Source organism: Babylonia areolata, chromosome 7 (genome assembly GCF_041734735.1).
Source record: "Babylonia areolata isolate BAREFJ2019XMU chromosome 7, ASM4173473v1, whole genome shotgun sequence".
In the NCBI taxonomy this organism is placed as follows: Eukaryota; Metazoa; Mollusca; class Gastropoda; order Neogastropoda; family Buccinidae; genus Babylonia; species Babylonia areolata.
The window spans coordinates 49,157,404-49,171,716 of NC_134882.1; the positions used below are offsets into that span (position 1 = coordinate 49,157,404).

Here is a 14,313-nt window from a genome sequence, read left to right on the forward strand (position 1 = left end):
TTTTGATGCCTATTAATGTATTATTATGTGCTCTTTGATTGCTGATGACATTTTACCTGAAACAAGAAAAATGGGGATAGTAATTGTGGGGTGGGGAGAAATCAGAAGGGAGGTTGGAGGCAAAAACAGAAATCCTGTGTCGATGCAAACTTTCACCGTTCCATTTTGCTTGCTTCACCTATGCAGTATCTTGTGACCAGCACCGTGGCATAGTCAGCAAGGCACTGGACTTCATATCCTGTGTTCACCAGTGATCAGGGTTCGAGACTCCATTCTGGCATGGTGTCATGTTCTTGGGAAAGGCACCTTTGATTTCCTTCACTCCCACAAGGTGTGACTGGGTACCTGACCAGTCAGGGAAGGTTCTTCTTCTGTGTTCACTCGTATGCACACAAGTGGGCTTTTACGTGTATGACCGTTTTTACCCCGCCATGTAGGCAGCCATACTCCGTTTTCGGCGGGGTGCATGCTGGGTATGTTCTTGTTTCCATAACCCACCGAACGCTGACATGGATTACAGGATCTTTAACGTGCGTATTTGATCTTCTGTTTGCATATACACACGAAGGGGGTTCAGGCACTAGCAGGTCTGCACATATGTTGACCTGGGAGATTGTAAAAAATCTCCACCCTTTACCCACCAGGCGCCGTCACCGTGATTCGAACCCGGGACCCTCAGATTGACAGTCCAATGCTTTAACCACTCGGCTATTGCGCCCGTCTCAGGGAAGGTTCAAATGGCAGAAGGAGAGGACTGGACCCCACCTTCCTATGCCCAGCCCTGGACACAGTGGATGTGAATTTGCTGCCCCAAATGCCTTAATAGGCCATGGGACATTTAATCTTTGATCTGTTGTCTGAAAAACAAGTTACTGCCATGGTTTCTTGCCATCCAAAAGGTTTGAGCAAGAACATTGAGGCTGCAGGTTCTACTTCACAATATATCATGGACATATTTTGGAAGTGCAAGAGTTAGGTGGGTGAAAAAGAACCTGAAGGCTTCAAAATACTTCACAGAGTATACATGGCAGCCTGCTCAAGTTGACATGACAAAGGTATCTGTAATCCCCAACACCAGAATGCTGTCAAACCACAAACAGACACACTGGTTTCTCATTTGTTAGTTCAATTTTGTAGGAGATCTTAACCATGAGTAACTCAGGAAGAAATACAAGTTATTTAAAAAAAATATTTTTACTGTTATATATAGTTGTAATATTGTATGACTCATATTAGTCTGAACACTCAATTGTAAACATGAACAAAATGAGTTCAGTGAGGAGAGGACATGATTCTATATAAAAAATAAAAAAAATTGTTAATGTATGTTATCACATTGTCTCATTGCTTTCTCACAACCTTTCATGCACTGTACACACTAAAAAATCTAAAAGGTCCCCCCTTTCTCCCTGTAGAGTATGACGATAAAAAAAGAGGATAAATAAACAAACTATTTTGCCAAAAGCAATTTTGCTCAGAACTGAAATTACACAATATACAGTATCAATAAACTCTACACTGTTGCTTCGACACTTTCAATGTCATCATTTTAACCAACTAATGAAAAAACAATGCAATACCACTGTATTTCTTTTATCATGTTTCAATCAAAGGCTATATGGATTCCAGTTTCTCTAAAATTGTTCATGCTCAAAACTAACAATCACAACAAATCTGTATTGGATACTAATTCTCACTCCTTTGTTTGTTTGTTTTCTAGCTCATGATGACAAAGACAGAAAACAGACATGCAGCAAAGTGTCATTAGCTCAATGCTGACAGTTACATTACTGCCTGTTACTTGTTCCAACTTGTTTACAACATCTGATGTGAGTGTTTTCACCTCCACCTTCGATCTGTTTACTGCCTGCATGAGGTCATACTGTAGTTGCGTCTAGTATTGCCTACATGATGGGTTAACCCTGTCATACTGTAGTTAGGGCCAGTACTGCCTACATGATGGGTTAACCAGTCAAACTGCAGTTACGGCCAGTATTGCCAACATGATCGGTTAACCCGTCATACTGTAGTTATGGCCAAACTGCCTACATGATGGGTTAACCCATCATACTGTAGTTATGGCCAGATTGCCTACATGATGGGTTAACCTGTCTCACTGTAGTTATGACCAGATTGTCTACATGATTGGTTAACCCGTCATACTGTAGTTACAGCCAGATTGCCTACATGATGGGTTAACCCTTCATACTGTAGTCATGACCAGATTGCCTACATGATGGGTTAACCCTGTCATACTGTAGTTAGGGCCAGTACTGCCTACATGATGGGTTAACCCATCATACTGTAGCTATGACCAGATTGCCTACATGATGGGTTAACCCGTCATACTGTAGTTATGACCAGATTGCCTACATGATGGTTTAACCCTTCATACTGTAGTTAGACCATACTTCCTAAATTGTGGGCTAATCTGTCATACTGTGTTTATGGCTAGACTTCCTACATGACGGGTTAACCCGTCATACTGTAGTTATGACCAGATTGCATACATGATGGGTTAACTCTTCATACTGTAGTCATGGCCAGATTTCCTAAATGGTGGGTTAAGCCGTCATACTGTACTTACAGCCAGACTGCCTACATGATAGGTTAACCCATCATACTGTAGTTATGACCAGATTGGCTACATGATGGGTTAACTCTTCATACTGTAGTTATGGCCAGACTGCCTACATGGTGGGTTAACTCTTCATACTGTAGTTATGACCAGACTGCCTACATGATGGGTTAACCCTTCATACTGTAGTTATGACCAGACTGCCTACATGATGGATTAATCTGTCATACTGTAGTATTGCCTACATGATGGGTTAAACTGTCATGCTGTAATCATGGCCAGATTGCCAACATGATGGGTTAACCCGTCCTACTGAAGTTACTGCCAGATTGTCTACATGATGGGTTAACCCATCTTACTGTAGTTGTGGCCAGATTTGCCTACATGATGAGTTAACCTGTCCTTCACTGTACTTTCACAAATTTTCCTTCGCCCAGAAAGAGAAGTGGCCTGTTGTCCAGCCTAGAAGAAGACTGTACTTCAATCATGATTAAACATGAACATACTCCCAATATGGTATACGGTAATTTGTGGCTCAAAGTGTTGACCAACTGCTTGCCGAATCAGTGGACAAGCACACATAGAGCAGATGACACCAGCCTCACTGGTCGACTTTAGGCAAGCAAAGTGTGAATATGATTACATCACAGACACTGAAGCCTGAAAATCTCGAAATGGTAGCCATGCAATCTGGGGGTGGGGGTTTGTTGGGGGGGGGGGGGGGGGGGGGGGGGGGGGGGGCGTGGTCAAGTAAGTGGTTGTGGGAATGGAGAGAGGCAAGTGCAATGAGAACACAAAGCTGAAAGGAATGCCAAGGAGAAGTGGAGGGAGAGAGGGGTGGGGGGGGGGGGGGGGGGAAGAAAAGAGGAGGAAATGGGGCGATGTGGGGCTCTGATGATTCCAAACATTTTGGAATTGCTCCAAAATAAGTGTAGTCTTGATAAATTTGAATCCTACCTTAGTTCAGTAAACATTCTGGAATTGCTCCAAAGTGAATGTAGACTTGATAATTTGATTGCTAGTTTGGTTCAGTCAAAACACCATGAATACTAAATTACTAGGAGTAAGACTTCACTTGGTGGGTTTTCTTTGTATGTTTGTCTGTGTTGTTCATTTGTTTTTGTTGAAATTTTCACATTGATATAGCTGAGCTTCATATATCAAGAATCGTAGAATTACATAGCTGAAATTTATTAATTCACTGTTCATCTGCCTCCAAATCGTGTATGATGTGAGACAAAAAAAGGTAGCCTGAAGAATTTCTTCGTTAATCTGTATCTGTTTTCACTAAAAATCCCTGGCAGATGCCTTGCAGCAGGAGTTATATTTATCTGGTAGTGAATGGGTTAAAATAAAATTATTATAAAAAAAAACAAGGAAAAAGAATTGAATGCATGACCACACAGTAATCAGTTAGTAATCTAATTAAACAGTAATTTCATAGAGAAAATAAAATATCTGCATAGTGTCCAAAAAGAAGAAGAAAAGTTTAACTGTGTCATAATATACCTTTCAGCAGCTCTTGAATTTCTTCTTTCACACGGGCTGCATTGTCTCCCTTGTATCGACTGCAGATGATCTGTTGACATACATTTCACACATCACTGAGAAAGCATGACATGGCAAGCATTTGCAAAACATTCCTGTCTGAAAATAACCAACTGCTTTGCATGTGTTAATAATTTGTGCGTGTAATTCTATTTACTCTGTTTTTGTTAAGTGCCCAGATTCTTGCTGAGAGAATTGAAACTATAAATTCACATTATCAAAATTATTATTATTATTGTTGTTGTTGTTGTTGTTGTTATAAAACCAACCAATGTTTGCCAGGATGATTTCAGTGAAGGAAGAAAGGATATAAAGGGATGGTTGACTTTGTAAGATGAAAAGTATATGTCTTAACAAAGGAGGTTCAGATGAACATGGTTATAGGTAGTAATGATGATTATTGTCATTTCGATGATTCAAAGACTCAACAAGCAGCTGCCACTCTTCCTCTGTTGTCTCTGGATCTTACATTTGGAACTGTCTCACTGTTTCTCTCCGTCAAGTCCATGCACACACCAGCTCTTTCGAGTCTGGGCTTTAAAACTTCCTCTTCCCAAATTAGCACCTCCACAGCCTTTCTCTTTTTCTTCCACAGTTTCTCCAGCCTTCCATCTACATGTGTTTTATTTATCATCCCGTTGTTTCCGAGTTGTGCATGCATGTGTCAAGTTGGGTCCATTTCAGACAAAGGATGAAAGCCAGAAATACTCTCCAGGATAGCTCAGACAGCACTGACAGAACTGAGGCCCATCTGGAATGACAGCAACATCACGCTCAGCTCAAAGATCAGACTGATGCACTCCCTTATCATTTCCATATTTCTATACGCCTGCGAGGCATGGACCTTGACAGCTGAACAAGAGAATTCTTCTTCTTCGTTCAAGGACTGCAACTCCCACGTTCATGTATAGGAGTGTGCTTTTACGTGTATGACCATTTTTACATCACCATGCAGACAGCCATACTCCATTTTTGGGGGTGGAGGGGGGTGGGGAGGGTGGGGGGTGCATGCTGGGTATGTTCTTGTTTCCATAACCCACCGAATGCTGACATGGATTACAGGATACTTAACATGCGTATTTGATCTTCTGCTTGCGCACATGAAGGGAGTTCAGGCACCAGCAGGTCTGCACATATGTTGACCTGGGAGATCAGAAAAATCTCCACCCTTTACCAACTGGGCGCCGTTACTGAGATTCAAACCCGGGACCCTCAGACTAAAAGTCCAACGCTTATACCACTCAGCTGTTGTGCCCATCAACAAGAGAATAAAATACAGCCTTAGAGATGAGATGCTTCTGGAAGATCCTTAGCATCACATACAGGGGCCGCATCACAAACAAAGTGTGCATGTGTCAAGCAAGCTGTTGGGTCAGAAAATTGAAGTGGTACAGCCAAGTCTCAGGTTCATTAGGACTGTCCAAGACCTTCTGCAGGAAACATTGCAGGGAGCAAGAAGAGGCAGGCAGAAGTGAAGGGGACGGGGGGGGGGGGGGGGGGGGGGGGGGACAACATCTCGGAGTGTACAGGTAGATTTTTGATCCATTGTTGTCATTGTTCATCTTTGCAGTTTGTAGTGTTAACTTGGAGTATATAGACATATAAGAATAAGAATAACTTTATTATCTCCAACTGGAGAAATTTGGTCAGGTGCATTATCACAACATAGACAAGTAAACAACATGGGGACCATAACTGTAAAAGTCAACAACAGCTTTTACGAATATTATGAAGACTCAAATGTAAAAAATATCACATACACCGTTTCATACATACATCCACACACTGCAAATAATAACTAGTATTATTAATGTAAAAACGGAAAGAATTAAGAAACATTATTTGAATATAATTATAAGCATAGCCTACTATATTGCACATTGATTATAATAGACAGATAAATAAGAATAAAGATAAATTGCGGAAAACCACAACCAGATAATCAGCACACACCCGCATCCAACCCACCTCCCACCCACCACCCACACATGGATTACTTGATTAAACGAGTAATAAACATATGTTCTCAAATAAAAGCATTTCCCATATTCGCTTTTAAAACATTGCAATTAATTATTACATCGTAATTATTAACAGAAATATATTTAGAATATGGACGTTAGCATTAGACATATTCCATTGTACATTCATCCTGCATATTGCACATTATTCATCCTACATATTGCACATTCATAATAACCAATTGTCACATTTTTAAGCTCAGTAAACACACGCACACACACACACAACTAGAACAAGGTACAACCTATCATGCACGGACTTCACACGTCTCACATGAGAGTCTACACACACACACACACACACACACACACACACACACACAGTTCTCAAGAATTTAAAAGGTGGATTGAATGTGGAATAAAAGTCTTCAGAGCTCTGGATTTCAAAACTTTTTTGTTGTTGTTGTTGTTGTCTCAACATATGTAAGTGTTTTGTTGATTTTTTTGTTGTTGGAGCACATATGGCAAGTCGACACCAATTAAGTGCCCTATATTATTATTCTAATTATCATTATGATGATGATGATGATGATTATCATCTTCAGTAGCATTAGTATCATCATTTTTATTGTTATTGATATAATGGGAGAGGAGAGAGAGAGAGAGAGAGAGAGAGAGACGGACAGACACACAGAGACTGGGCCAAGAATGGCTGAAAAAAGCTAGCACTGGTCTGGCACTTGTGTATACATATGCTACTCACGGCAAAGTGCCAAGAACCTTGCAGCAGTAACCATGGCAACAAGATGGTCAGAAAGCGCAGGGTCAATCTAATGCCCAGCAGTACATTATACTCATGTCTGCTCTTGTATATACATTGTATATATAGATATAATTTTTTTTTTTTTTTTTTTTTTTTTTTGTTGCTGTTGTTGTGGTGAAGGGGTTGGGAGGGAGATGGTGAATTGGGGGCGAGGTGGTTCGTTTATGTGTGTGTTTGAGTGTGTGTATGGTGTGTGCGTGTGTGTGTGTGTGTGCGTGTGTGTGCGCGCGCACGCTTGTGTGCATTATGTAAGAAGGAGTCATCAATACAGCCTACAGGGACGGACAAAGACAGTATGTATAGCTGTTTTAAATAAGTTCCCTGTAAAGTTACTGCCTCCCGCAAGCGATAATTTAAGTTACGTCCACTTTCCCAATACCACAATATTGGCCATTGCAACGTATTTGATCCTGATCCAAGTGGTTTTCTGCAAGGATATTTAATGAAAACAAGTGCGTGCGCGTGTGGGCGCGCGCGCGCGCGCGCGTGTGTAATGTACATCGTGGTTTGACCTTTCATATTTTGCAGCACTGATAATCCAGAATTGACTGCCGCGTAGGTCTGTGGGCGACTCACGTCCGGGTGTTGATTAGCTATGAATGGATGACTTTCTCAGGAAAGCGTGCATTACACACACACACACACACACACACACACACATTTACACACAAGCACACACGTGATACACATGGGCGCGCGCAGTCAACACTTAATGCTATTTCTAATTTTCGTGGAAAGTGGAACCAGCATAACCTGATACTTGTGGAAATAGTGGCTCAGTGCGAAACATGCATCAGTACACTTGTGGTACGCGAGAGGCGGGACGTGCATGCGCGCGCACGTGTGTAAGTGTGTGTGTGTGTGCAGACAGATGCGCGTGTATGTGAAAGACGTGTGTATGAGTGTGTTTGTGTTAAAGTGAGAGACGTGCGTGTTTAACGTTTGGGGGGGGGGGATGCGGAGGGAGAGGAGGGTGAGAGAAAAGGGGGATGCGGAAGGTTAGAAATATATGGACTGTCTGCTTCCGTGTATATATAGAGAGATAGTTCACAAAAAGTAAAGGACCACTTGGGAACTTGTACACTGGTCTTCTTGGTTCTTGATGGCATTGAGAAATAACACTGAATATTCGGAAACAACAACAACAACAACATTAACAGTTGTGTGTGCTGTCAGTGGAAGCGTAATAATGCAGCTATAATAATAACAATAGTTATAAGTAGTAGTATACATTTAAATGGAGGCATAGTGGCAGAAACGGTCAGGCATATTAGATCCAGTGGTCACCAGCGATCAGGGTTCGAGGCCCCGTTTCGGCATGTCATTGTGTCCAAAGGAAAGGCAATTTACTCCAATTTTCATCACTAAACCCAGGAATGAATTGATACGTGACTTTGGATGGGGAAGGTTAAAACGGCAGAAGGAGAGGACTGGGCCCAGCCTTCCTACGCTGAGTCGAAGACACAACGGATATGAATTGTCAATGGCCGCAGAAAAACAAACAAACTATGGATCCTTTATTAACCATAACATTTTCAAATTTATATAGCAGTGTCAATAAGCTCAAAGCATTTTACAATAATACGTCAGACACAAAGCACATCACACACACACACACACACACACACACACACACACACACAGACACACACACACCCTGCCTGCTCCCTTAGCCCAATCTCCATACCCACCCATGTCAGTCTCATATTTCTTCGTGAAAAGATTTAAAACCGATGAACAGCAACAATAACACACACACGAATTGAAACAAATGATGATCATATTTATGATATTATAACCACTTCTAAAAATCACTACCCTCGGGGTAAAAAACAACCTGCTATTTTAATTTTTTAGACGCAGCAGTATTTTAGTTTTGTTTTTGTTTAGCCCGTCAAAAAAAAAGCCTGCGGAATTGCAGGAACCCAAATAGATAGTCAGCTTTATGGGCTTCACAACAAGTAAAGGACCACTTCATAAAAGCATGTGTATCTTCATACGTGTATAATATTTGTTTTCTTTTTAATCGAGATATGATTTAAACCACGCAGATACTGTGATAGCATTTGGTCAAGCACAGGCTGGCCTCTCACTGAATACACGTAGGACTCACGTGTGACAAGAAAAAAAAAAAGAAAAAAAAAAGATTTTAGAATGACAATTTTCCCGTAGTTTATATACGATTGTTGTTTTTGTTGTTGTTGTTGTCGTTTTCTTTAACAAAAAGAAAAAAAAAAAGGTTCGCGAGCAAGCACCTCTGGAGATGAGCGGAGCTCATTACTTGCTGCATACACCGCTGTTTGCTGGGGGGGAAAATCAGCATAATTAATTTCTCACGTGCCCGCAAAAAAAGAAAGCTGTGCAGGTTTCTAAGTGGTCCCTAACTTTTTGTCAACCGTGCGTATATGTAACAGATGGGGAAAACAGTGGTAGTTCCCAAGTGGTCCATAACATTTTGTGAACCCGGAGAGAGAGAGAGAGAGAGAGAGAGAGAGAGCAGTACAAGTTTCCAAGTGGTCCTTTACTTTTTGTCAACCGTGTTTAATATATAAACAGATGGAGGAAACAGTGACAGTTCCCAAGTGATCCATAACATTTTGTGAACCCAGAGAGAGAGAGAGAGAGAGAGAGAGAGAACAATGCCAGTTTTCGAAGTGGTCCTTAACTTCTTAGGAACCCTGTATATGACACGGAGAGATACCCCATGCCTCTCGTGTGTACACTGGTCACACCAGTGCGTCAGTGCGTGTAGATCTCTGGCCCCACTCCCACTCCCGTTTTTTTTTTCTTCTTCCTTGGCTTCGAACATACTGAACACACTGGCGGAATTGTGCGTGGTAGATGGGATGGTTTGATGTGATGGATGTGGTGCTGTGTGCATGTGTGTGTGTGTGTGTTCGAGGATTACTCGACTCAGCTAAATTTATGTGACTGCTTTTTTATTTGTTTTGTTATGGTTGTTTTTTTCAAAATTCGCTTGATGACATACCCACACAGAGGTATGTGTGTGTAGTGTGCGTATGTGTGTAGTTGTGTGTGTGTGTGGGGGGGGGGGGGGGGGAATCGGTGTGCGTGCGCGGGGTCCAAGGGTGTTAAGTGGGTGTGCAGAGTGTATCAGTATGGATGTGAAGGTGTGCAGATTATTCAATTCAGCTGTAGGCAGCATGGTTTAAGTTGTTTGGTGCGCACTAGTGTGTGTGTGTGTGTGTGTGTGTGTGTGTGTGTGTGTGTGTCGGGAGAGTGGGTTACTACATTCAACATAAATTTAGTCAGTTTGCAATACCTCATTACCCCCGAAAACGGAGTGTAGCTGCCTACATGGCGGGGTAAAAACGGTCATACACATACACGTAAAAGCCCACTCGTGTACAAACGAGTGAACGTGATTGTTGCAGCCCACGAACGCAGAAGAAGAAGATTGCCTCGTTATTTTAACTGTTAAAATAAAATGATGAAAAAGAAAAGTTAAAGAGCTGACACGCTTGCGTTGGAATTTTTTAAGTGGGTTAAATAGTACCGTGGTGTGTCGTTATGGTAAATGCAGTGATAGAATCTCTCTCTCTCTCTCTCTGGACCCTGACTACACGATACCAAGCTATCCTATGAAACAAAAAAAAAAGGAACTGTTGAAAAGCTTCACAGCTTTTCTTCGGGTTTGGGATGTGGGGGTGTGGGGGCCTTCTAAATCTACCACTACTACAACAAAAACACAACTACTGCTCTACTGTTATATGTCGGGTTCCCTGTTGTCCCCGCCCACTCCCCTCCCCCAACTTACCCCTATCTCCTTTTCACGCACTCAGTGCTTCCTTTCATGAAATACTGTTCTTGTCGTTTCTTGACCTATGTCAAAACAGCCAGAGTTTCGGTTAGAAATCAGAAGCAGATGATGACAATTCAAGAGTATGATTTCCCCAAAAGAGTACACGGAAAGTGTCATCAATACATCAGAAGCGGGAAACAATTATTCCTTTGTATCGTTAGCCCAACTGTGCACATGTGTTCACACACATACAAGCTGTCACATTATATGCACACACACGCAAGCTGTGACAAGATAGATACATACACACACACGCACGCACGCACTCATGCACGCACGCACGCACGCACTCATGCGCGCACGCACGCACGCACACACACACACACACAAGCTGTTTTTCGATACACACACATATTATTGTTGGCTCCCGTTTTCTTTTTTGTATGCTCTCTCTCTCTCTCGCTTGGGGGAGGGGGGGGGGGCACGAACCTTTCGTTCATCAATGTTTCATCAGCTTAGAACAGTACAGATTGTCACCTGTCTCTCTGATCCAACCACACTACTCGCTGTGAAGCACACAGAGTGGGGGAAGATGGTGAAAGGGGAGGTGGGGGTTGTTATGATAAGCTGATGGCTCCGTCGACCATTCGGTTTTCCGTCATGACCACTGCATCATGCGCGCACAGAGCTCCGGTCCGCAGCCGTTAGTACGGAAATTTGATGTGTTTGTGCGAGATCCTAAGGTTATGCATACCGACGCGTGCGCCGCGCACTCACACCGACTCGTATGTATGCTTTGTTCGCACGAGCACCCGAGCACGCTTGCTAGCGCGCGCACATACCGATACGCACTTGCACACATGCACGCATACTCGCTCGTGCACACACACACACACACACACACACACACACACACACAACACACACACACACACACACACATCCCCGCACGCACGCACACTCCTGGGCGCACGCAGGCACACAGACAGACAGACACACACACACAAAAGCGTGCATGCAAAGGTGTCTTGTACATTTTTTTTTCTTACTAATCAGAAAGTGCCACTTTCATACCGCATCTAAAACCAAGCTGTACTGGTCACCAGTCCATAAAGTCACGAATTTTCCCACCAGAGGAAGACAGTGCCAGGCCGCCATGAGCTGACCCACTAGAGTGGACCCTGCACTGCTGCTGGGTGACTTGGTGATCAATGGCGCCCATTCTGATTCAGTGTCCCACTTAAATGTTACAGCTCCATTAAACTTTTACGGCCATTGGGGCAGAGAATTCATATCCACTGTATCTTAGCAAATGTTCGGCACATGAATGCAGGACCCAACACTCTCCTCCAGACGTTTTAACCTTCCCCAACCAAAGTCGAGCACTCATTCACACCTGGGTAGAGTGAGGAAAATCGCGGAGTAAACTGCCTTTTCCAACGACACAACACATTGCCGAAACGGTGTCTGGAACCCTGATCATTGGTGAACACTGGGAAAAGAAGTCCAATGCCAACCCGATTCTGCCATGGCTTCTCTCTAGTATAAATGGTCCCTACGCACCTCTTTCCTGATCATGTGCAGACATTCAGGGGCCCCTTCCTCCACCCCTCCCCTCACCCCACTCCTCCTGAATTATTGATATCTGCGTGTCATTTGTATCCGCTGGGCGAGAAATTTTCCCAGGGGTTCCGTGGCAGTATCTGGACTTCAGATCCAGTGCTCATCAGTAAGCACACGGTTCGGGGACCCGTTTCGGCATGGCGTTGTGTGCCCTTGGAAAAGAAACTCACTGCGATTGTCCTTACTCTGCCAGAGTGTGTGTGGGCACCTGACTTCGGTTGGGGAAGGTTAAAAGGTTGGGGAAGGAGAGGATTGGGTCCTGCTTCCATATGCTGATTCCCAAGTGGGCATACACACCGCTGGCAGTGTGTGCTGTATGAATATGAATGGAAATGGTACATCTTCACCTCCGTCCACTTGACCCCATTCCTTGTAGCCCGTCGGCTAATTCTAATCAAACACTGTGTTAGTCCATGGTTCCAGAACTTCTACTCCCTTCTGTGCGTGCGTGCGTGTGTGTGTTTGTGTGTGTGTGTGTGTGTGTGTGTGAAAGAGGCAGAGAAAGAGAGAGAGAGAGAGTGAGTGGAAGTGTTGAAAAGGTCGACTGCTAGTGACTCAAAGGTTTTCTGCTAGTGACTCATAAAGGTTTCTGCTGACTGTGCAATTAGAGTTGTCACACTGATTTTCTTCCGCTGTTGTGCCTGTGTGTAGCATACAAATATGTCAACAACAAAAAAAGGGTTTTGAACGGGACTTTTTCGAGGACGTTTTTTTTTCTTTTCTTTTCTGTTCCTCATGTGTATATAAGCTGATAAGCACGAAACAGAAACAGTCTGAAGTGATGGTAACAATAACAACACTGAACAACAACAAAACAGCATTAAGAATTTGTACAGCGCTGAATCTTGAGCATAAAAAAGCTTTTTCACACCAGCCGTTCACTAGCGTGATTAACTCTTTGGTTGGGTAGTATGACCGACAAAAGTGACAACAAGTAGGCACCAGGTGTACAGAAGGCAAAGTAGGATGATGGGAAAGAGGCAAAGGAAGGAGGAAGCAAAAAACGGACATGTGTTTGCTGTTTATGAAGGCATTGTACAACTGAGGATGGGCGAGAAAGATACCATAATGTGCGGCGACGTTTTGTTGTGACCCAGTTTTTGTTTTATGCAGTCAGTCGCGGGAGTCTGCTGCTGTTCAGAGCTCCCGCATCAATCCTCCCCAACACAGTAGACACACACACACACACAAGAATGAATGAATAGATCCCCCCTACACCCCCATCCCACCCCCTAATTCCTTCTTCCTTTCCTCCGCACCCCTATCCTCACCTCCGCCCCGCATATGGAACTGAAGGCCAGGCCACGCGCATTCAATTAACCGCTTCACGGCTGCTGACGAGTACGCTCGTCAAGGGACTGAAGGGTTGTCGCCTCACTGAGAAAATACTAAGCTGGGTCAGGATTTCAGTCACCATTCTATCTATGATTTTGGACACTTTCTTCATTTCTTCATGGGGCTGCGTTACTTTTTTTTCCCCCATCAAAAATCGATAACACCACTGCTTAGTTCGCAAATAAAGCACTGACTGCACTGTGTGATTTCATCACAGTTGATCAGTCAGTGGGTTAACCTAACCGCAGCACGGAAACCAGGACAGTGAATCATCCACACACACACACACACACACACACACACACTAATGCTACAGTGCTAGAAGTTTTCTTCGTTTCCAGTCGATGTCATTCGATATTGTGCGCACATTCACGGCCGTCGTGGTGCAAGTGTTTACTAAACGTCATCTGGTTGACAGTTGCGTCGAAACATCATGTGTCCAAAGGCGCGCGCGCGCGCGTGTTTGAGTGTTTTGCTTTGACGCCGAGCCGAGCTGCGAGGGCTGGTTGGGTACGTTTGTACAATGAATATTATACATTGTTGAATTTTCTGCTGTGTTGCATTTTGGGGCTTTCTCTGCCCTTTCTATCTGTCCTGAGTCTGTCTGTCTCTTTGCCTCTGGGCTGTGTGTGTGTGTGTGTGAGAGAGAGAGAGAGAGAGAGAGAGAGAGAGAATGTTTGGA

General features: G+C 43.4%; 1 protein-coding gene across 1 annotated transcript in view; it reads right to left on the reverse strand.

The window, feature by feature from the left end:
- Positions 1 to 14,313, reverse strand: part of LOC143284097 (uncharacterized) — a 63,349-nt gene that overhangs the window by 14,470 nt on the left and 34,566 nt on the right. The window contains exon 7 of the mRNA XM_076590741.1: positions 4,088 to 4,157. Coding sequence (XP_076446856.1) covers positions 4,088 to 4,157 — 70 coding nt within the window. The remainder of the gene's footprint in view (positions 1 to 4,087; positions 4,158 to 14,313) is intronic.